The sequence below is a fragment of the Enhydra lutris genome, unplaced genomic scaffold (assembly GCF_002288905.1).
Source record: "Enhydra lutris kenyoni isolate GAN:26980312 unplaced genomic scaffold, ASM228890v2 scaffoldscaffold34, whole genome shotgun sequence".
NCBI classification, from domain to species: domain Eukaryota; kingdom Metazoa; phylum Chordata; class Mammalia; order Carnivora; family Mustelidae; genus Enhydra; species Enhydra lutris.
This window is the reverse complement of record NW_019154118.1, coordinates 5167516-5190955: the sequence shown is the minus strand read 5'-3', so window position 1 is coordinate 5190955 and position 23440 is coordinate 5167516. Positions and strand designations below refer to the sequence as shown.

The following is a 23440-nucleotide window of genomic DNA, read 5'->3' as shown; positions in this document are numbered from 1 at the left end:
CATCACAACTTGTTGACAGAAAATTGATATGTCCATGAGAGAAAGCATTACATAGTGATTTTTTAAAAAGATTTTATTTATTTATTTGACACAGAGCACAAGTAGGCAGAGAAGCAGGCAGAGGAAGAGAGAGAAGCAGGCAGAGGAAGAGGGAGAAGCAGGCTCCCTGCTCAGCAGAGAGCCTGATGTGGGACTCTATTTCAGGACCCTGAGATCATGACCTGAGCCAAAGGCAGCCTTTTAACCGACTGAGCTACCCAGACGCCCTGCATAGTGATTTGACTGGCATTTCTTTTGGATAAAGCTAATGACTGGGGACTACTTGACCAAATGTATTAATGTTCTCTTGTGGACCTGTGGGTTTCCTTTAGGCCTGTCTGACTCAGGGAATGACCTTATATCGCTACGGCATGTTGCTGCCTTGTGGGGTAGACCAGTTTCACGGCACTGAGTATGTGTGCTGCCCTCAGACAAAGATGATTGAATCTACTGTGTCAAAGGAAGAGGAGGAAGAGGAGGAGGAGGAAGAAGAGGAGGAGGAGGAAGAGGAAGACTATGATATTTACAAGAGGTAAACTCTTGTCTTGCACCGGTGAAATGGCTTTTCTGGTGGCCGGGGCCTGCCAGTGCCCGCCTCTGGATGAAGTGGGCAGCCCCTTGCTCCGCGGGAGTTGAGCCAGCCGGCATGTCGTTCTAGCCGTAGGACTTGCTGCAGGTTAATGCAGTCCCTGCTCACCAGGTCCGCCCTTTGCTGGTGAAGCTGGGCCGAGGGTTGTAGCGGCCCAGTGAGCTGTGAGTTGAGCTAATTTCCTGCCTCTGTTTTTGTGTTTCAGAATAGGGAGGAGAATCATTGTTGGGCTGTGCATATAGGAATTGGTATTAACCTTCCTTTTCTGTTGTGACCTTTAGTGAATTTCCTACCGAAGCAGATTTGGAGGACTTCACAGAAGCAGCTGTGGATGAGGACGATGAGGATGAGGAGGAAGGGGAGGAAGTGGTGGAAGACCGTGATTACTACTACGACACCTTTAAAGGAGATGACTACAATGAGGAGAGCCCAACTGAACCCAGCAGCGATGGGACAATTTCAGAAAAGGAAATTACTCATGACGTTCAAGGTAACCTGATGTAAAGTTGTGGCATTAAAACCCATTTGGTAATACTTGCTTACAATTTTGGACTGCATTCATCACCGGTAAGTCACAGGAGAGGTGGTGCTCCTGGGTGCTGATGTCAGATCGGCTCGCCAGCACACTGGTGGCGCCATATTACCGCTGGGGGGCCAGGCCCCTGCGAGGTCTGGCAGTTGACACACCCAGGGAGGGACCTGAGATTGAATCAGAAACTCTCATTTGTGTTGTAAGGACCTAACTAGAGAAGAAGGACCAGACCAGAGAATCAGGGAGATAAGGTGGTTTATGCTTGGGCAGGGTTCTTCCACATGCAGCCCGAGATGTTCTCTCCCCGAGGGAGGCCCCCTCTTCAGTGTTCTAAAGCCCTGACCTTCTAGAATGGAAGTGACTTCTTGGTTCTTGTGTTGCCATCTGTAGGCTGCCAAATTTGTCCACTAGAAGATGTCTGTGACGGGGAGGGTGGAGTTTAACGACCTACTGGTGAAGGATTTTCATCTTGCCAGTTCCCAAAAAAGAGAAAAAAAGGCTGTGTCCATTCTAGAGCTGTTGACACGCAGTCTCCTACTGAGTGTATATTTGAAGCCATTAGACTCTGAAGAATTATCTAGGACTCAGTGTGGGGGAAATATTGAAAAAGTCTAAAAGTTTATGATTTACCTTGGAAAACATAAAAATGCCCACGCATGCTTCCTGGGTGCCTGAGTAGCGTTTCCTGTGGTCATCACCACTAAAGCAGCCTTTCTCCCTGCACTGGGCTCCTTTGGTCCTTGACCCCAGCATGGTGGACAAGTCAGGCAGACGGCTCCACTTGCCGGATAGAACTGTGAAGCTCCCAGGCAGTGAGACCCAGAATCCCCCCGTGTTGGTCTAGACTCCAGACAGTGGGAGAAATGTTTTCAGTTCCTGCTTGCCTGCACTCCATCAGAACGGGAGGATGACCGCATCCCCCTGAACGACGGGCCGGAGTTGGGGAGCTGGCTGGCCAGGGCAGTGAGGTCCCGGCGGGGCTCGGCATCCGTGGAGGCTCGGCATCCGTGGAGGCTCCGCATCCGTGGGGGCTCGGCGCGGCCGTCACCGGCCTGTAGCAGTTGGGTAGCGCGCGAAGCCGCTGCCTCTGTCCCGCTGACCTTCTGACCGTTTCCACACAGCTGTCTGCTCGCAGGAGGCGATGACGGGGCCCTGCCGGGCCGTGATGCCCCGTTGGTACTTCGACCTCTCCAAGGGAAAGTGCGTGCGCTTTATATATGGCGGCTGCGGAGGCAACAGGAACAATTTTGAGTCTGAGGATTATTGTATGGCTGTGTGTAAAGCGATGAGTAAGTCTCGGTGCGCGGGCTCCGTGCCGTGGCCCTGTCTGTCCGGCGTTCTGTCTCTCTCCCGGCCGTCCTCGTGACTACGTCTGTGTCGTGCTCCCGCCGACACAGGTGTTTGCTGTCGTCGTTCCTCCCCTCCTCTTTGTGCTTTCTAGATCTAGGCTTTGCTCTCCTGTTGGCAGCCGTGAGCCCAGTTCTGTGTGTCCCATGCTCACCGTGGGTCTGGTGGCTGGTGGTGTGTCCCCTCCCCGGCCCAGCGGGAAAGCCCGGGGGCTTGTTTTCTCATCCTGCCTTGTCGTCTGTGGGCTCCCGGTGCACGTCTGTGTTGGTTGGGGATGGCAGCCTTGACCGTGGCTGGCTGCGGTGGAGAGGCACAGAATGGTCAGCACAGCGGCCCTGAGTTCTGCCCGTTCTTGTTCCTGGGCTTCTCATTCTTACGCTTGTCTTGGGGCTACCCTGTCGCCCACCCCCATGGTGCTGGCTGAGGGGGTGCCCGCTGTTTAGAGAAGTTGACCCTAGGGTTACCTTTTTTTGAGAGTCCAGAATATCAAGATGTCTTGCTAATTTATGCACTCTAGGAGCGAGCTCTGCAGTTGCACTGTAGCCTCTGTTTCTCCAGGGTTTTGGCAACACTGGATCACGCAGACCGTTAGGAAGTGAAAGAATTTTAGTTCATGTGTCCTTTGGTCACAGAGGACATTCAGTGGTTTGTTCAGCTGGGCTGGGTTCACTTAGATACGGGTAGGAGAACTTACGCTTTTCTCTGTGGTGACTCCCTTCCCTTTCTCAGGCCCCTGTTGTCTTACCTCGCAGTGCTAGCTAGTCCATGTGTTTGGAAAATCCTCACTCAGGCTAAACACTCATTTCTTGGTTCTGATCCTGGAACTCGTTAGAGTAAGGAGTTGCTGGTCCTTTCTGGTTTTTGCTTTAAAGATGTTGGGCTGTAGCTTCTGATGGATTTTCGTTCAGATACCTTCATGTTCCTCTTTCCTCCCCCACCAAAAGCTGTTTTAAATCTTAACATGATATGGTATGCTTTCAGCACCTCCACTCCAGCTGCTGCTCTGTGGAAAAGCTGTTTTTATTAGAAATAATTGAAAGTGTGGAAACAGTATGAGTCCTTAGGGAACTTTGGTGGCAGGAACTTCTTTGTTCAGGAAAGACAGACAGAAATTATTGTGATACTTCCTGCTTTGTAAAATTACTTAAACTAAGGTGAAACAACACATTATTTGGGGGTGAAGCCCGAGGAATTGGGTCGTTAAAGATCTCGCTGAATGCAGAGAGACCGTCGTTCCCAGAGGATCACGTAGGCATTGCTGGCAGCTGTGATGGAATGGCTGTCCTCTACAGCATTCCTGGCTCTGCAGTCCACAGAATTGTAGTTTCCCCAGCGCTTACGGTAGGGAAGACTTGCCACAGAGAAGCTTGGTGTTCATAGATCTGTGGGGTCCCCGGTTGAGTGCTTTGAGAGCCTAGAAGCATCACTGAGCCGCTGGTCAAGTGTGTGCCCCTCCCCGGAGGGGTCAGAGGTGGGCAAATGTGCTGATTTCTTAAGCTGGTTGTTTTCACATGGACAGAAGGACATGGTTGTAGGTCTGGGTCCCAGCAGAGCTCTGGGGCTGCTCTGCCTTTACCTTTTTGTTCCAGGGGTTGGAGGCAGCTTGAGTTTTGTATTATCTTTATCCAGCCCAGTGATAGGAACCGAAGACTGTCTCCAGCACGTAAGCCTTTAAGCTGCAGATGTGCGTTGCTGATGGCAGCTTGCTCATTGGCACCGATGGACTTCAGGGCTTTGAAATTCTCCCGGCTGAACTTCGTAGTATCACGGGGAAGGCGGCTTGTGAAGCTGTGTATCCTAATTTGGTTAGTCTGAAAATTGGCTGTGGAGATCGTCTTCAAACTTTATGTAGGAGCCAGACATTCTTGACAAAATTTTAGTCGCAGCTTTTAGGTTTAAAGCTAAGGGAAAGATGCTTTGGCGGCAGAACTTTGGAGTGGCTGACTAATTTGTAGTTGCATTTGTCAGTTACACAGTTATTTCAGTGTTGTGTTACAGCTACACAGTTCTGGAAGTAAGGTGACTTTATTTCTGAATTGAAATTCACTGGGTTTGCTATTGGCTTTCCACTTAGCTCTCATATTATACAGCAAGTTGTACCAGCAAGTTCTTTGTCCTTCTGCCCTGGCTTGGGAAATTGGGAGTGAACTGGGCTAGTCCCAGTGTTCGTAAGTATTTCTTCAGGGGTCAGGCAGGTAAACTTGTCATCTCAAACCTTTCCTTTATAAGTTTCCGCTTCATTGTGCCGCTAGCTCTTCACTTGCCTGGGGCCAGTGAGCCCTTAATGCTTGACCAGCAGGGAGGAGTGTGTTTTCTAACGGTTTGCTCTTGGGCAGTGACCTGGTAAGGCCCATGAGTGCCATGGGTTGAAACGCCCAAAGTATCTTCACACTCTGTGGTGCGTCCTTGTCAAATACAGCAACTTAGTGTCGTCCCTCTTATCCCTGGTGTTGGGGATGGGGCTAAGACTTCTTCAGTCCTATTTGTAACTAAAACATTAGAGCTAAGCCGCTTGGACTTCCTCTACGCAGGCTCTGTGCAAACACCATTTGGCACCAAAGTTCCTTTCAGAATGGAGAATTTGGGGGAGGTGCCTTTGCAGGTCTGATACCTGCCCTTGTCTCTGGCTAGAAGCCATCAGTGACAGCAGTAAATGATTAGAGTTTAGCTTTTATGATTTCAGGAACTGTGGGAAGGTATAGAGGATTTCTTTTTCTTCCCCTGAAGTCCTCTAAGTAGGACTTAAGATAGCAGGGGGCCCGGACTGGCCTCGTGGTCGAATGTCCCGTGAGGAAGATGGAGCACTGTGATCTGACCAAGTGGAGTCTTGGCAGACAGGAGCACCGTGTCCTGGGAGCACGGTGCAAGGCCAGCTAGTTCGTCGTGCAGGTGCTCTGCTCAGCCTTCTTCTAGAGCCCAACGTGCTTTCTGTGTTGGGCCTGACCCCCAAAGGGAACCCCTCTTGTTATTTCGTTTCAGTTCCCCCAACTCCTCTGCCAACCAATGATGTCGATGTGTATTTCGAGACCTCTGCGGATGACAATGAGCATGCCCGCTTCCAGAAGGCTAAGGAGCAGCTGGAAGTACGGCACCGCAACCGGATGGACAGGGTAAAGCTTGGCACTTCCCTTATGCTCCTGGTGTTTGGCGTTGGGTAGTAGGGTTTTCATCATTGAAGAAAAGGGACACCATCCCCCCAGATTGTCATGCTGTGTTAGGATAGGTACGGTGTGAGAGGTTAGCAGGGCCCTCTTCTGGGCAAGCCCAGCACCCCCCTGCCCCCCAATAATATAATTAACTCTCTGTGTGCATATCGTGTTCAGACTCTTTGGAGCACTTCCTATAACCATTACGTCCTTGTTATTTTTCTTTGCTATGAACTAGCTTTTAAAAATTTTTTTATTTTAAGGAGGGAAACTATTTAACTGTTGTAAATAGAAAGCTAGTGTCTTTTGCCATTAGAACAGGTAGCTGTAAAAATAGATGAGAGCAACCTGAATTAACACACTCTAGCTAGATGCTGTTGCCTGCTGAAGGTTCTGAGTCTCAGGATGCTTTTTTCTTTTTTTTAAGATTTTATCTATTTATTTGGCAGCAAGAGAGGAGAGAGGGAGAGAGAGCATGTGCGCGCTCACAAGTAGGGGGAGCAGCAGAGGGAGAGGGAGAAGCGGGTTCCCCACTGAGCAAGAAGCCTGACTAGGGCTCGATCCCAGGACCCTGTGGCAGGCGCTTAACCGACTGAGGCACTCAGGTGCCCCTCAGGATGCTTTCTTAAAAGGGCTGTAAGTGTTCGAGCAACATGGTGCACCATAGTGCAGATCTCTCCTGGAGTTACTTAGGAAGACTGAAAGAAAATGGAAAAGAATTTCTTGTTAGGTTTGAATACTGCCTAAAAGCTCACACATCACCTGTGCTGGGCTTATGCTTCGGGAAATGTTTGTCGTTTTCTTTTATCCACAACTGTTCTGAGAAGTAGGTATAAAACATGGCGCTCACCCCCATTATTTTACATTTGTGAGGAGGCTAATGCACAAAGACTTTTAAATAACTTGCCTGGGGTTATCTAGAACAGGGAGGTCATGGAGTTGAGGCTCTGTTTGGGGACGGTCATGGTCTGGGAGCTTCTGAGACAGTAATTCTGTGAACAAGCTTGAATAGCCCTGAGCTCGTGAGGGGTCATATGGTGCAGTTTCCTATATTAGATTTCAGGGCCTGGTGGTGGCGTTAGAAAACGGGGGGATTGTTTCAGAGATGATTCTCTGGTGATAGTGGCTTTGACCTTTGTTCTAGGTAAAGAAGGAATGGGAAGAGGCTGAGCTTCAGGCCAAGAACCTCCCGAAAGCAGAGAGGCAGACTCTCATTCAGGTAGGATGCGTTCTCTAGGGACAGAGCCTGCAGCCGGCCCTCTGAAACCCAGTCAGAGCCAGACGCCCAGGAAATTAGAGTTTGACACTGTCTCTCAGTCGAGAGCTTATGTTACAGGGATGTTTTAAGTGGCCTTTTTTTTTTTTTTTTCTTCTCACCTCCAAACTGGCATTCTCTAGAACTGATCACCTATAGTAGAAGCAAAGCAAACCAACCAGAACGCACCTAATTCATGCCAGCTAGCAACCTTAGTCTCTGTTTGTTAATTCTGCTCTCTTGGCAAAAATCCTCGGTCATTTTCATTCTTAGGCTGTGACTTGTTTTTCAGCAGTACTGAATTCTTTTTTTTTTTTCCCTCTCTCTCTCAAAGATTTATTTATTTGAAAGAGAGTGCGTGTGTGTGCATGAGCATGAGTGTGTGTGAGTTGGGGGAGGGGCGGAGGGAATTTTCCTCCTTCCAGAGCCCAAGCGGGGTGTGTGGGTAGGGGCTCGATCTCAAGACCCGTGAGATTGTGACCTGAGCCAAGACCAAGAGTCTGACACTGAGCTGGGTGAGCCACTCAGGCGCCCTCTGAATTCTGTTTTTGCAGAGTTCTTCAAAATTCAAAAGGCAGACAATAAGACACTCTGAGGTACCAGTCTATCTTCTAACTTTGTAAGAATGTAACATTAGAGTCTTAGCAGCAGCTGGGTGCCCCTTGAATAGAAGAGAGTGTTGCTAGGAATAGGGATAGCAATTTATAAGACTGATCTGGGTTTCATAAAGCAGGTTGCATTTTAAATCCGTTTGTGTTTATGATTCACTGAAGTCTAGCTTCTCACGATGTTAAGACTTTATTGGGACACTTTTTTCTTTTTTATCAATCACTCTGAAAATCTGAGAGTGTTAATTTCTACATAGTCAATGAATCCTATGCAGAGAAATTTAGTTCCACGGCCTTCAAACTTTACCTTCAAGCCTGGCCAGGTACTTCACAGATAACTTGCCCTTCATTCAGGACTTCGATGTGAATGACTCAGCATAACCTATCATGCTGTTGGGATATGTTTCAAACTTTAGCTCCCGTTGGTTTGTGTCTCCGGATTGGGAAGTTGGGGTGCCTTGGCCGTAGTGTGGAAAGGACAGCTTTCCTCCTTTAGCAGGGCACATTGAGAAAGCCCACACTGGGCTTGCAACACTGGTGATTTCAGCGACAGAAGTGCTAATTTGGACTCTGATGCTCAGATCGAACATGCTCTCATGTGATTTTTCTGACAGCAGTCAGAGTGTTCTTGGATCTTACCCTTGCCCCACTCCTCTGACCCTGTTACCGACTTGCACAGGCTCTGGGTGAGGAGAGGAGCAACGGGGGCTCAGGCTGTTTGCTTAGACTTCCTCCAGGCGTCGTGAATTACATGCCATTCCTGCTTTCTCGGTTTAGCACTTCCAAGCTATGGTGAAAGCCTTGGAGAAAGAGGCGGCCAGTGAGAAGCAGCAGCTGGTGGAAACCCACCTGGCTCGAGTGGAAGCCATGCTGAATGACCGCCGCCGAATGGCTCTGGAGAATTACCTCGCCGCCTTGCAGTCCGACCCGCCGCGGGTGAGTGGTGTGCAGAGCCCGGTCACTGACGAGTGCTGTCCTCGGGGTTGCCGGCTCTAGTGTCGGCCACATGTAGAACTGACGGATGATGATCACGGGTCAGCAAAATGATCACATTTCTATGATGAGTTCCGGCAAGGCTGGAGGAGGTACGGAAAGCGGAGCAGGGAGAAAGAGGTATCACGTTCTAGTATGTGCTTAGGTCACCGGAGCACCACACTTTCTGCTTGCGTGTGCTGCTTGTGATACGGAAGTGTCTGACCTCATGATTCTGGTTGGTAGTTACTCAGTTACTGAATTTTGTAGTAGCTTTACTTTCAAAGAATAAAAACCTGCCTTTCAAAGCTTTGGCACTCACTCTGTTCTGAATAAGATAATGAGCAAAGGGGTGAAGGAACTTTTGTCAAAGCCCTTTGTGCTAGTGGCCTCATGCTTCTTTATCTCTTAACTCTAATGTTAACTTATCTCTTAAGTTAATGTTAACTTAATCTCTTAACTCCCCTTGCTTTGGGGGGATGGAAAGTAGGATATTGGTATCCTTCATCCTTTTTTTTTTTTTTTTTTAATTGGTATCCTTCTTAAGTGAGCAAGTAGAGTCTTTCTGGGTGACACAGGGGCTGCCAACCTTGTAATTAAGGTGTCAGACGCTTAACCCAGGAAAGAGGAGAGATTGAGTGGGAGAGTGGGCTAGAGATTCTGGAAAACACTATTGGTTAAGGAGCCAGTGTAACTTTGGAACTTAGTTTTTGGTACTTTCCGTGGAAAGGTAGTTTCTTGCTACTGGGTAAGCTAAAAGCTTTAAAAAGCACAGCTTTCATCCTTATGCCTGACTGGACTTTACATTCTTAGGTGAGTGTTTTTAAGCTTTGCTTTCCAGTCTGTTTTCCTTCTGTAGTGTCTGGGTGGTTAAACTGCTGTTCTTTTGCAGCCTCATCGCATTCTCCAGGCCTTGCGGCGTTACGTCCGCGCTGAGAACAAGGATCGCCTGCATACCATCCGTCATTACCAGCATGTGTTGGCTGTTGACCCAGGAAAGGCAGCCCAGATGAAATCCCAGGTACAACTAGACAGAGTGGAAATTGCGGTGGGAGCATCTCTAGTGGGGAGACTGCTTTGATCAGTGTTCGGGCGGTGCTGATAGTAAAAATACCTTTTCCGTACTTTCTTCTTTTAGGTTATTTCTACTTAAAAGAGTTTCTGGAAGTTTAGGAACGCATGATTATATTGAAGGGCTAAGTCAGTTTTTCGGTCTTTTTTAGACCTGTTTATTTCTGATTTTGGGTACCACCAAAATGAATATTTGAATACATATAGATATAGACATATCTGAATGATACATAATTTGCATATATCCGTTCATTATCCATTCATCCGAATGAATGGATATATGCAACTATATCAAGTAATTCTAAGAAATTGTTTTGTTTGTTTTGTGCATGAGTTTTAGTTGAGACAGACAGTGGTACATTCCTGGGTTTTGTCCCATGTGGGGTCCAGCTTTCCTTTACAGTGATCTGGAGAGATTTGTTTCTGGATCCTCTTAATTTCAGTATCATCCGTTAACTTGCGTTTTACTCTTCTTGTGTTTGTAGAAAAGAAGCCTGGCCTGCAAGCCTGCTGGCTTCCCTGTAAACCAGCAAGTCTAATAGCTTAGCCTATTGGTTTTCCTAGAGGGCCTTGTCATGACACAACTGATCTTATTTAATTTCCTCCCGTATTTTAAATCGAGTGCTGTGCTGACTGCCCAGTGTCCATGGGATGCACTTAGCTGCGGGGACTTGCCCATCTCCCCAGAGACTCGCCTCCCAGCCTCTTGCCGAGTGTGTATTACGGTTGCAAGGCAGTCAGCCCAGAAGTCTTGCAACCGCGGTGGCTGCCCCCTTGGTTCAGATATTGGAGAGCCTGCTGTCCACATGCCAGACCCTGTGCTAGCATCTGACCTTGTAGAATGGAATCCCGCTTGTACCTTTGAGCAACTCACCATCAATGTAGTATTAATTACAGTAGCCGTGAAGATGAAGAACTACCCTTACATATACAGAGTTAACTCCAGAAGCCGATGTTTGGGGGATCAAGAAGAGTGGGAGAATGTGGACACGGATGGCTCTGGGGACCCCGGGAGGCATCTGGCATGGACCTGGAGCTCAAGGCTTTGCTTTGAGCTGGTTGGAGTAAGAGAGAAGGCAGAAGGCCAAGTCCTAGAGTAGCTTCCAGGAAGTGTAGGTGGAACAATGCATCCACCTTGACAGGGGCTAGATTTCAGGTCTGCTTGGTTTTTTTGAAAACAAACAAGAAAATAAAACAGAAACAAAAAACATGACTTTTTTTTTTTCTTCAAATTTTTTTTGTGGGGAAACTAGATTATCATGTAGTATATGGCGTGAGAATAGAAGGAAAGGAGAGACCTTGATCATCATATTAACAACTAGGGAAGGAGTTGTCTGCCGGCAGGCTCACAGTGCCACAGCAGATGGTGTGCGGAGTAGAACGCCCTCCCTTCTTAGCAGATCCCGGGGAGAACCCGGCTCTTTCTCTGTGGTATTTGCTCTGTGCTGTAAGCCCTTAGTTCTAGTAGAACTTGGCTGCTGAACTACACAAACTTTTGCATGTTCCCTGTTCTCTACACTTTAGAAAATGCTGAATCCGTGCAGCCAGTTATGGCGTGCGTGTTCGGTCTGCGCTGAACGGTCTGGTGCTCCTACCCCACATACTGTAGCTCAGGGCTCACTGGGAAGTAAGCCCTTCTCACTGGGAAGACATGGGTATCCTGTATTCCACGCTGTCGCTCTTGTTTCTCCTGGGGGCAAAGAGCCGTCCTCGATCAAATGGCTCTATAATTCATGGGAAGTATAACAGCATCCACACGCTTGCAAAGACTGTGGTGGTGTATTTTCACTTTCCATTTGCATTTTCTAAGGCACTTACTCTTGTGCTTTCCCATCAGTTTACTTGATTGAAAGAATGGCAAATATAAAATTAAATTGCTTTCATCCCTGCTTTTAAAGGTCAGAGAGACATCAATCTACAATAAAAGCATCTTTCCATTTAATTTTTTTTCCATGTTGACCATACTAATGGCTTCAAGCCCACTAATTAAGCCATAGGCTTAGAGCGCCCTCTTTAGGACGAGCATGGTAACTGCAAGTGTATCCATCCTGAATTAGCTTGCTCGTGCTATGGCAACATAAAGCCTCACTGTGGCCTTCGGGTGGATGTTAGCCCACGTTACCTTTCATTTTCCCCCGAAGAAAAGCTTTAAGAGTAAATGACCATTTTTGATGGCTTTTTCCTTTTTTTAAAAAACATGAACAACCTAGAACTGTTGTAAGTAAGTCTTTATCACCCCCTAAAATCAGGTTTACTTGTACCTTGGCGTAAATTTTGGAAGGACTAACTAATTCAGTTAAATGTGAATAAACTTGTTCTATTATTCACCATGATAATCATTTCAAGCAATTACTTCACTAAGCAAATCCATGAATGGCCCTCTCTCCATGGAGATCTACTTTCCAGCTCATGATTTCATTCTCTTTTTACCCCATCCAGTCTGACCAGTGGTAAAAATGGACTCCCTCCGTCTGTCACTCAGCAAAACCTTACTGAGTATCCGGCATTGTATAATTTAGGGTGCTTTTTACTCTCGATTAGTACAGTTACTAAGTGCCTTGTATAAAAATCAAATCAATAACTGTCTAGTGGAAATTTTAAAATATATTTTCGTTTAACTCCAGGCATTCTCTGGATAAATTCTCAGATCGCCAAGGGGTATTACATACATACATACATTCTACAGAAGTGTGCCGCCCCCAGTTTGAGGCTTCACTGTCTGTAGTCTTAGCTACCTACAGTCAGCTGCAGCCCAGAAGCGAATTATCCGCTCCCCGCCCCCACCTGCCCCTTATCCTCAGGAGGTCAGTAGGAGCCTAACTTTATGTCACAGGGCCTCTGTCATTCCCCTCACGTCACGTCACATAGCATTTTCTCACATCATCACAAGAAGAAGGGTAACAGTGCAAGAAGGTATTTTGAGAGAGAGACCACATTAAGTCCCTTTTATTATAGTATGATTGTTCTTTTTTATTGTTGGTTATTCTTATTGTGCCTAGTTTATAAATTGAGTTTTGTTCTAGGTATGTATGCGTTGGAAGAAAACCCAGTGTACGTGGGGGTCGGTAATGTCTGCAGTTTCAGGCGTCCAGTGGAGGTCTTGGAACATAGGCCCCGCAGATAAGGGGGGGGGACTCTTGTACTGTAGGGGTCAGTAAATCAGGGTGGGGTTGGATGCATTTCCTCCGGCCAGCTGCTTTGCTGGGCTTTGTAGAGAATATACGTTTTCAGCTGATGTTTGAGGAAGTGAGTGTCTGCCAAGTTTCCCCTGGGCCTGGCTCTGTTGGTAACAAGGCCTCTCTGCCATTCTGTCCCTCCAGGTGATGACACATCTCCATGTGATTGAAGAAAGAAGGAACCAGAGCCTCTCCCTGCTCTACAAAGTACCTTACGTAGCCCAAGAAATCCAAGAGGAAATTGGTGGGTGTTGGGTTTGTCTCGAGGTCCAGTAGGACTTCCGGCCGAGGCTCAGGGGTGTCAGCAGTGCAAGATGAGAGAAATTGGGGCAGCCAGGCCGGGAAGCCAGGCGTTAGCACACCAGGGTTTAAGTCTCGAATTCACTAGAGCTTATGTGGCAAGGTCAGGGAGTAACCCGGGACAGATGCACTGGCTGGGAGCCACAGAGCCTTTGAGTTTCTTGACCTTGACTCTGTGACCGGAAGAAAAACTCCAAGGTGTGAAATTGCAGGGGACCTGGGGAGCTTCCTGTTGCCCTTTTCCTCCTTAATTGCTGATGCAGTTAAGGCACCTGCTTTACACACGTTCTCACTTCCCTCCCTCTTCTGCTCTTCATCGTCTTCATTTATTTGGCAAACACCTTGTCTGCTGTGTGTCACAGACAGCAGTCGGTCTGTCCTGGAGGTCACGTTACAGTAGGGGAGTCAGGAAAACAAGACAAGGAGTGCCACGTGGTGGGTAGAACAGAGTGGCGCGGCGGAGAGTAGCTGGGTCGTCAGGGAGGCTGTGTCAGCACAGTAGCCTGGGATCCACGTGATGAGAAGGAGCCTCCCGCGCAAAGATCACGAGGGGGAGGACATGGTGAGCGGAGGAGTGGCTCCTGCAGCTGCCTGAAGCTTTAGTCAGGCGGACGCGTTTGAGTAGATCGGTGTGGCTGGAACACTGAGGGAGGAAGGGGGCCAAAGAAGTTGCAGAGGCCAATTTGCAGAGATTCTAGCAAAATCAAGGAGTTTGGGTTTTATTCTAGGATAACAGCCTTTAGAGGGTTTTTAACTAGGGAGTGACGAGATCCGTATTATGCTTTAAAAAAGAACAGGAATTAAAAAAACAATCCGTCGGCTGCCGCGTGGTATTAAATGACAAACCTGGCGGGAAGCCGTCGTAAACATCCAGGCGACAAATGCAGGTAGTGGGCACCGTGGCAGTCATGGAGGAGATAAAGAGATGGGTCTGTAGGGCACGTGGCAGAGGAGGGGTGAGCCTGGTGTGCTGCTGGCTCGGGTGCTGGGCAGAGGGACAGGAAACACTGAGGGCAGGGCCCAGGCTTCCACTGTCAGCGGCAGCGTGGACGGTGGCGCCCCTTTACTGAGGAGAAGCGTTCTCTTTCTGCAGGAGAAAATAGAATTCGCTGCTGGACATAAGTGCGGGTGTAAGGGAGGCTGGCCGATGAGCCAGAGGACAGGGCAGTAAATTGGAGGTACAGATTTGGGGGTCATGGCCTATGGATGCATCAGCTCTCTGCTGTGGGAAGAAACCATTGAGCCCCAGAGTGAGTTCCTAGAGGAGAGGGGCGTGCCAGGGACGGGGGCACTGGGCTCCTGGTGCTGGGGTTCTGCAGTGGTACGGAATCGGGGTTGTAGGTAGGAGGGAGTCGTCTGTTGCCTTGTGAGCTGGCGAGATGCTCCCTTCAGCAGAACGACCCAACTTAGCCTCGTTCACACTGGCGGTGTTTCTGAAAGCCACTCGCTGCCGTGTCTGTCTTTGTCAGACGAGCTGCTTCAGGAGCAGCGTGCCGACATGGACCAGTTCACTGCCTCCATCTCCGAGACCCCTGTGGACGTCCGGGTGAGCTCCGAAGAGAGTGAGGAGATCCCGCCGTTCCATCCCTTCCATCCCTTCCCATCCTTACCTGAGAATGAAGGTGCGTATGATCGCACGATTGGTGGCCAGCTTGGCGGGGCTGGCCTGGGCAGGGTGTGGCACCCAGTTAGAAAGTTGAAGGGAGTGTTTTGGAACCTGGTGGGACAGCTGGGCAGGAAAAAGGAAACCAGATTCCCTGAGCGTCTGCTGTGTGCGGGTACCGTGCTGGGGGCCTTTAGGTGGTTGGCTTCAGGATCCCCGTGAGGTTAGTAGTCGTTCTCCCACTTCATAGATGGTTTGTGTGAAACCCTCTCTTTCTCCTGGTCCTGTCAGCTGCCACCAGAGTGTGTGACTCCTTGCACGTGGGCCTCACTCTGCTGCTGAAATAGCACTTCCGTGTTATGTGAGGTCATCAGCTTTTCATAACAAGTGCGGGGGGGGCAGGCTGTGGAGAGGCCACAGAGGAGGCTTGACTTGTTCAAGGTGTCACCTCTGGTATTTGGGGGGGGTGTTGGGCGGGATCAGAAGTCCTGTCGCTGTGACTCCCGGTCTGGCATGCTTCCTTCTATTCCCTTGCTAGTTCTCAGTGTCTGAAAGGATCTTTAAAAGCTGTGGGTCTGCACCAGAAATAAATAAGCTGCTGAGCCAGGTGCCCTGAGACCAGGGTGTGGAATCAGTTTCTATTTATTTGTCTGCTGCGCTAACTGCTAATGGGGGTGACAGGGAAAATCGTGGCCACAACCCTGGAGTCCTTATCATACCCCTGGTGCCCGGCTGCTCTCTTTGAGTCCTCAAGAAAGCCGCCGGACGTAGGTCCTCGGGACTGTCTTCATTTGGGCATTCCAGGATGTAAAGAAGTTAAGTGTCTGCCCAGGGTCATGTAGCTTGTAGGGGGAGAGTAAGGATCTGAGCCCCTGCAGTCTTGGGTATGGTTAGCTGCCCCTGGTCAGATAGAGCGGTGCGCTCCAGAGGCCTGCTGAACAGGGACCATGGGGAGCATCCAGCTTGGCCTTCAGACCTTAATCGAATGCCTTCTGAACCAGTGACCCCAGAAGCCGCAACCAGTTCAGTGTGAGTGACCTTGAGGTACTTAGACAGAATCTGAGAAAGGAGCCAGGTAACATAAAGAGATACCACTTCGTTCCCAAACCCTGCCCTTCCCAACGCCAGACTTCCGTGGGCCTGTAGGTTGGCCGTGCTCACACACCTTGTTCCGGGCCGGGGCATCTCGCACACGTCTGAACCAGGAACTTATCCCCTTGTCAGAAAACCACGGTTGATACTGACTTTATCATTTCCTAAGAAAAATAACTGTGTGGGCTCAGCTGAAGAATTTGGGACTCTCCCAGAAAATGTCCCCCCAAAGACCCAAGGCAGACCTGTTCGTTCCCTCCTGCGTTCCAGTCCATATGCGGCGGCTCTTACCTGCTGGTTTGTTTGCTGGTTTGGTATTTCGGGCATATCTTTAAGGAAGCTTACTTTCTGTTCACGTTACAGAGAAATTCTCAGATAGGAATTTTGAAAGAAGCCATTTTCTTTCTTAATCTCCTTTTTGTGCTATTTTTTTTTTTTTTTATTGTTTTCCTTTCTGCTAGACACTCAGCCGGAGTTGTACCACCCAATGAAAAAAGGTTGGTCTGTCAAAGATGTTACCTTTAAAGACCTCATTCCTCTTCACTTCCCCCATGTGTCGGGAGTTTCATTTTCTGTGTCATCCCATCACCTGAGATCTTCCCACCTCATTTCTTCAGGCGTGGCTGGGAGTGGAGCCAGATAGCCCTGCGTCCCCCACATAGAATCCAGTGTCAGTGGTGTTGGTGATAAGGTGCCATCCTAAACTTTCCTTCTGGATGCCCAGAGAATACAGATGTTTCTGTGAAACATTTTCATCTGGGTAGATTTTTAAATGCATATACAATTTAAACAGGTTGGCTGGAATTGCTCCTATATTTGAAAATAACGCTGGGTGCACCTGGCTGGCTCAGTCAGTAGAGCCCGTAACTCTCGATCTTCAGGTTGGGAGTTTGAGCCCCACATTGGGTGTAGAGTTTACTTAAAAAAAGAATGGATTTAAACAATTAAAATGTGCTTGATTTAGGGGCAGGTAGACAGTCGTTTTCTTTGACCTCTTCCCCCCCCCCCCCCCCCCCCCCCAGTCTGCTGCTCCCACTACATCTTTCCCTTTCCTTTTCACTGTACCTGGCCCTTTGTTGATGCCCACTACATCTTTCCCTTTCCTTTTCACTGTACCTGGCCCTTTGTTGATGCCCACTTGTCTCCTGTCTGGAGTTGTAGCCATCCTCAAAAGCTTAGAAGCTGGTGGACATAACAGGTTGTGACAAGTGAATTCTTGCTGCACAGTAGTGAGCATCCAAACTTCAGAACGTGCTAGGACTCCGTAGACACCACTCTGAGGGCCTCACGTGCTTGCTCTCATTTAATGCACTGAGCATACCTTATGGTCGGGTTTTAGCTCTCTCTGGCAGGATGGGTGGTTGAAGAAGCCTCAGGCTGCAGGATTTGCTCAGACTCATGACTTTGAGAAATGGAGGAATTCAGATTTGAACCCAGCTCCTTTGTCTTCAAAGCCCATGCGTCTCTGTTCCATAAAGTGTTGCCGAATTTCCCCAGGTTGTTGGGTAGTCTGCCGTTCTAGGGTGTGTTCTTAGGGTGTTTTATGAGCCCTGTCTGCTGGCTCTGGCAGACTGTGGTTGGACTAAGCAGTGTTCTCGAGGAATTTGATGTTGTGCTTTTTGCCACAGCTTTTCCTCAGAACATGAGAGTGCAGTTCAAATCTTGTAAAAATCACTTATATGTAAATACCTGATTTGGTTCTACTTGAATATGCCTCTCCTTGGAGATGACTGTGTTTGTTCCCTTTCTTCTGAACAGTACATCCTAGATATTTGTAGCTAGAGATGAATTTCCTAGTTTACCTGGCTTTCGTCCTCATACCTCAGTTGTTATTAGCTGGAATAATTTAAACATGAGTTTTTGTTCTCTTAATGTCACTTATTTATCCCTTCTAGAAAATCAAAGTGGTTTTGGTCAGTGTTTAAGAAAACCTGTGGGTTATGCCACCAGAGGAGTTTGAGAATGGTCTAGACTAGTTGTAGGACTTGAAATTAGTTGGTTCAGTGCCATGTTACTTTTCAAATAGGATCTTGCCCTGTGACCTTTAAAATCTGGTGGCGGAGAGAAGAGGGAGTGACAGAAGGATTAGAGTTTACTAGGCTTACTCGTCCGCATCCTTGCTGAGACAGCACCTCTCCAGATTCCTCTTTCTCAAGTAGTAGGCAGGCAGTAATACCGTTCCGGTGGCATTTTGAGACTACAAAAGCCAGCCCTGACTTAACAAACCCTAGAATCGAGTTGTGAAATTCCTCTTTGAAGTGAAAGCTTTAGGAAAAACCGGCATTATTTTTGGCTGCCTTCTCATGAGTGAACACGGTAGCGAGCCCGCGTGATCGGCGCCCGGGGTAGCTATTACTCATGACCCCGCAGCAAGAGCGAGTGCAGTTGTGAGCTGGAAGGCTTGGCTGTGGCTGGGCCCAGTGTCACTGTCAACAAGCCCAGGGACAGCAGTGCTTGGCACATCCTCTGGTGTGAGTCGTCTTCACATGCACGTTGCCCCCTTAGAATGCTGGTGTGCTGGCAGGGGGATCTCTCTGTAGAAGGCTCAGGTCACAGACATTTATATACACTGGTGGATCTTACTATTCACGAAAAACTGGGAGGATGACTAGGAGTCACGTGCTTTTTAGAGCTGGAAATAAGGAGAGTGCTCATCCATTCTTCTGTGCCTGGGTTTGTGCTGGCTTGTCACGCCACATCTTCACATACTGTCATTTGGGGTGCCATGCACAGGTGACATTGGCTCAGGCATGTCTGACCTTGACAAGAGGAGTGTGGCCAGTCTTGCTCCATATACAGAAAGGTACCTTCCACCCTCGTGTTTAGAATTCTCCCTGTCTGTGGAATGCTTCCTTCCTGTTCCTTCTCTGATCCCCACTGAAGATGTGACATCTGTGACCTAAACCCTCAGAAGGCGACAGGCTAGTGGGAGACACAGAGGAGGACGAATGAGGATAAACAAGGATTTTAAGTGCCGCAAGCTGGGAATGTCTCCCAAGGGGAGCTGCGGCTCGGAGGACAAACAGGAAGTATTTGAGGTCAGGCAAGGAGGGTATCTCAGGCGGAAAGAATTGCCTGTGGAATAAAATAGGACGCTCGAGGCAGATGTGTAGATTCATTGCTGGTACGATGGTGCCTCCGTGCAGAGGGAGCCCAGAGTGTGGAAGTACCGGGTAGTGGGATAACAGGCGCTTGGTAATATCATGTGAGGGTTAGAATGCCTTCACTCCACTTCTGTTTTCCTTACAATAAACATTCTCTTCTGAAGGCTGGCATTCCACTTTTTCCAAGCTGGATATAAGTAAGCACTCTCCTCCTCCATTATACCCATCGGTCCTCTGAAAAATGCCTGTACCATTCATCCTTGCAGAGCACAGTGCATCCCCACAGCTGGGAATAAAGTAGCATATCATGTAGCCGGGGTGGGCAGTGGGGGTGGGGAGGTGATAGCGAGGGCTCCCTGGCCCTCAGGAGGGGGTCTGCTGCTACTGTGAGGTTGGCACGAGGCCAGCCCAGCCTGGGAAACACTCTGCTGTGATCTCTCTCCAACACAGGATCTGGAGTGGGAGAGCAGGATGGAGGACTGATCGGTGCTGAGGAGAAACTGATTAACAGTAAGAATAAAGTGGATGAAAATATGGTGAGCCATTTCTCCCTTCTGCCCTGCCCTGTTGTAATTTTGAGACTAATCAGCGTGAGTGGCGTTGTTCTCGGCGCTTTCCAGATGAACCTCCATGTGTTCCTTTTCCGTGTGGTAGAAGATGGGTCGGCTCCAGCTGCTCCCACAAATCGGTTGTGGTGTTGAGCATCTGGGTATGAGAAGGGTATGAGAATCACTTTTCAGCAGTAGCTCATCTGTTGCTATAGACTCGCACCTACAGATAGGGCTAAAATACGAGAGGCCGTTTTCAAGTGAGTATAGAGATTTAGTAACTTGAAATTGGAATATAGTCGACTTTTACTCTTCTGTTGCTTTAGGTTTGTGTCTACTATTACTATTCTATGAGCACTTTTTGGATGATCCTCAACCGAGTTCGATATTTAAACATGCTTTCTTGGTAGTCTGTCCTGAAATGTCTCTCCTTGGTGGTCACCTACAGGGAAATGCAGGGGAAGGTCCCCGAGGAGGTGGCTGTGACGCAGTAACCTGTGTCCGCACTTGCTTCCTCCTTGAGGGGTTTGGGGAGTGGGTTTAGAATGTGACGAACTGCTTGGTTAGTGGGCGTCCTCAGGACTCTGCTTCCCTCCACCAGATAATACATGGAGTGGAAAAGAAGCGGTTCCATTTGTATTAAATGTCCATGTGCACCCGGTTGCTGACCTCTTCATACCGTTTCAGGTCATTGATGAGACTCTGGACGTTAAGGAAATGATCTTCAATGCCGAGAGGGTTGGTGGCCTGGAGGCAGAGCCGGTACGTGTTCAGCTGCAGACCCCAACGGCCAGGGGTTCGCTCTTTCCATTTCAAGTGAAAAATGGAGAGATGCCTGGCATCTCAAGCTATCAAAGGCCCCCGTCCCCATTTTTACATACTTTGGGATAAGAAAGCTAAAATTAGGATCTCCATGGGGATTGGGAAAAGTGAGAGTTCTCCTTATGGGGATGGTTACTTGAAAGACAGGATCTTGGTGCTCCCTTAGTTTTTGGAGTCACGACTCTCCAGGAGCTTGGCCCTCTTGGAGTACGTGTCTCCCGCTGTGCAGAGTCACCGAGACCTTATTGCACGTCTGCTCTGTTGCTTTAGGAATCTGTGGGGCCCCTGCGGGAGGACTTCAGTCTGAGCAGCAGCGCCCTCATTGGGCTGTTGGTCATCGCGGTGGCCATTGCCACGGTCATTGTGATCAGCCTGGTGATGCTGAGGAAGAGACAGTATGGCACCATCAGCCATGGGATCGTGGAGGTGAGCAGCAGGTCTTTCTGTGCCCCAAGCTGGTGATGGTTGGCTCTGTGCTGTCAGGGAGGTTTATGGAATTCAAACATCTCAACTTCATGGGTTAAATTAGTCACTTGGTTATCAGGTCAAGTCTTGGAAGTCCGCCCCAACTGAATTATGTTGTCCCTGTCACATTTTAACATAAATTTGGGCCTTTGACTGTGAACGTGAGGAAACCATAAAAGAGTGTTTTCTGGTGCAGAGGGTGAAAACTTTTTTCAGATGATTTCCTTAGTGTTTCATTCTTTCTGATATATTTAGGTATTTGAGCATGAAGACTGTTGATACCCGTCTTTAATTTTTTTTGTTGTTGACTTGGGTTTTTTTAAGGAGCAAACCAGGTATATGACAGATAAGGCAACAGTGGCAATCGTGAGTGAGTTAAGTGTTCAGAGTATGAAATAAATAAAGAGTCTTTTTATTTTTCTTTTCTTCTTTTTTTTTTTTAAAGATTTTATTTATTTATTTGACAGAGAGAGATCACAAGCAGGCAGAGAGGCAGGTAGAGAGAGAGGAGGAAGCAGGCTCCCTGCTGAGCAGAGAGCCCGATGCGGGGCTCCATCCCAGGACCCTGAGATCATGACCTGAGCCGAAGGCAGCGGCTTAACCCACTGAGCCACCCAGGCGCCCCTTTATTTTCATTTTTTAAAAAGATTTTATTTATTTATTTATTTGACAGAGGGAGAAAGAGAGCATGGAGAGCAGTAGGCAGAGGGAGAGGGAGAAGCAGAGCCCCCCTGCAGAGCAGGGAGCCTGATGCAGGGCTGGATCCCGGGACCCTGGGATCATGACCTGGGCCAAAGGCAGCCATCTAACTGACTGAGCCACCCAGGCTCAGTCCCAATAGTCTTTTTTTTAAGTTGGGGGGAGAAAGCAACAGGAAATTCAGAGCCAGAGCAGAGTGTTTCAGTTCCGTCTTCTGGTGATTCATAATTAGAACTGCTTACAACTCATTTTGAGGTGAGTGATGGGAATGTCCAAATTTCTTGGTTCCAGAAAATGAATGCAATAAGTAAGGAATGTGATGTGCTCTGGAAGATCAGTCCAGACGTGTGTCTTAGTGACGTGGTTTCACCTCCTGCTGGATATTTGCCTAGTAGTAGAATTTCTGAGCTGGAAAAGACCCTAGAGATCATGTGGTCCCAGTCCTTATTGTACAGGGATCGCTCCCCGAGGTTGTCCCGAACAGTTAGCGGCACAGCTGAGACTTGGTTGGCGCTGTGCCGCTAGGAAATTCAGTTCACTCTTTTCTTTAGCTCAGACTCGGCGTTTAGGACAGGTTTCAGCAGCCTCTTTGACCCCCTTCTTTTCCTCCTCCTCCTCCTCCTGTGTCCTTGCCACCAGCTCTGGTTCGCTGTGCCCATTGGCAGTTGGACACCAGGTAGATTTTGGTTCCTGGGGGACTGCACAGCACACAGCTCCCGTCTTCCGATCGCCTGTGCGGTTCTCTTCTGGGACAGCGCGGTGATCTTCCGTCTTCGTTCTTCCAGGTTGACCCAATGCTCACCCCAGAAGAGCGTCACCTGAACAAGATGCAGAACCATGGCTACGAAAACCCCACCTACAAATACCTAGAGCAGATGCAGATCTGAGCGGGAGGCAGCGTGGCGCGGTCGGAGCGGGCGCTGCGGGTGGGCCGGGAGAGGGAGGCCCGGCGTTTGGGAGCAGCTCCTGCTCGGCAGTTGCTCCCAGAGGATTCCAGCTTCCATTCGGACCTCCTGGATCATTAAGACTATAAAATACTACTGTAGAATCACAATTTCCATTCTTTTAAATGGGTGAAAAATGTTAATATAACTATATGATATATAAACCTTAAATGAAATGAAAAAAAAAATCTATTGCAGATATTTGACTGATGTAGTTTTCTTTTTTTAAATTAATCAGAAATCCCACTTCTATTGTATTGTCTCACATATGCTCTCTGTAAATGGACAATGTTGGTTTTCAGTGATAGACTGTGCAGGCCATCCCAGTTGCATTGTATGAAACACTGTTTAAGGCTCATTCACTGTCCTGGTTTTTCTTAGGGGGAAAAAAAAAGAAGAAGAAGAAGAAGCAACTAAGGCAGTATTCCCTTTTTCAATGAGCTAGCTTCTAGAAAGTTGTCCAGAAACTAAACGTGATCGGGAACCGTCATTGACCATTCAAGCACATCATGAGACCCTCGCAAAATCGTGTCAGAGGACCAGGTTCTTGGAAGTCTGGTGTTCCCAGTGCTGGGCACCTTGGTGTCACCCAGGAGGCTGAAAGCATCTGGTTTGGAGCCTACTATATACAGATTAGGGCAGCCACTACTGCTTTCCTTCTAAATCCAGTTCTTCCACGGAAATTAGCCTGTAGTTTGTATAGGACGTTCTTCCACTGTCTGCTGTTGACTGACCGTAGCTTTTTACTACTTACTTCCCTTCCCAGTCACGTCCACACGTGCTGTCTTTTCCTCTTTAGACATTCCCTCCCCCCAAGGCACTGAGCCTCATCCCTCCCCATTGTACCCTGACTTCCCTGGCCGCCCCCTCCCAGCAGTTACCTCTCAGCTCTCAGAGAAGACCGCAGTACTGGGTGGCCCTCCTCGCTCCCCCCACCCACCCCGGGAGAGAGGTGCGGGGCTGGCTTTATCTGCAAGGAGCATATTCCACATTGTACACGAAATGCTCTGTAGACACTGTGGAAAGCTTTGGAGATTTTGTTTCCTTCACCTGAGTCTTTGTGATGCTTGTATAGTTGATGATGCTCACAGTTTTTCTTTTTTTTTCTGTTTTTTCTTTCTTCTCATT

At 48.4% G+C, this 23440-nt stretch overlaps 1 protein-coding gene across 4 annotated transcripts in view; it reads left to right on the top strand.

The window, feature by feature from the left end:
• Window positions 1-23440, top strand: part of LOC111153713 (amyloid beta precursor like protein 2) — an 81902-nt gene extending 58462 nt beyond the window's left edge. The window contains exons 5-18 of one of the 4 annotated variants that reach the window (XM_022512888.1): window positions 372-571; window positions 910-1118; window positions 2282-2449; window positions 5487-5617; window positions 6798-6872; window positions 8294-8452; window positions 9381-9509; window positions 12880-12979; window positions 14505-14657; window positions 16192-16227; window positions 19285-19370; window positions 20070-20144; window positions 20475-20630; window positions 22154-23440. In XM_022512888.1, the coding sequence (XP_022368596.1) occupies window positions 372-571; window positions 910-1118; window positions 2282-2449; window positions 5487-5617; window positions 6798-6872; window positions 8294-8452; window positions 9381-9509; window positions 12880-12979; window positions 14505-14657; window positions 16192-16227; window positions 19285-19370; window positions 20070-20144; window positions 20475-20630; window positions 22154-22255 (1779 nt within the window). In that variant the 3' untranslated portion in view covers window positions 22256-23440. The remainder of the gene's footprint in view (window positions 1-371; window positions 572-909; window positions 1119-2281; window positions 2450-5486; window positions 5618-6797; window positions 6873-8293; window positions 8453-9380; window positions 9510-12879; window positions 12980-14504; window positions 14658-16191; window positions 16228-19284; window positions 19371-20069; window positions 20145-20474; window positions 20631-22153) is intronic. The other 3 variants (XM_022512890.1, XM_022512889.1, XM_022512891.1) reach the window with 3 other exon arrangements.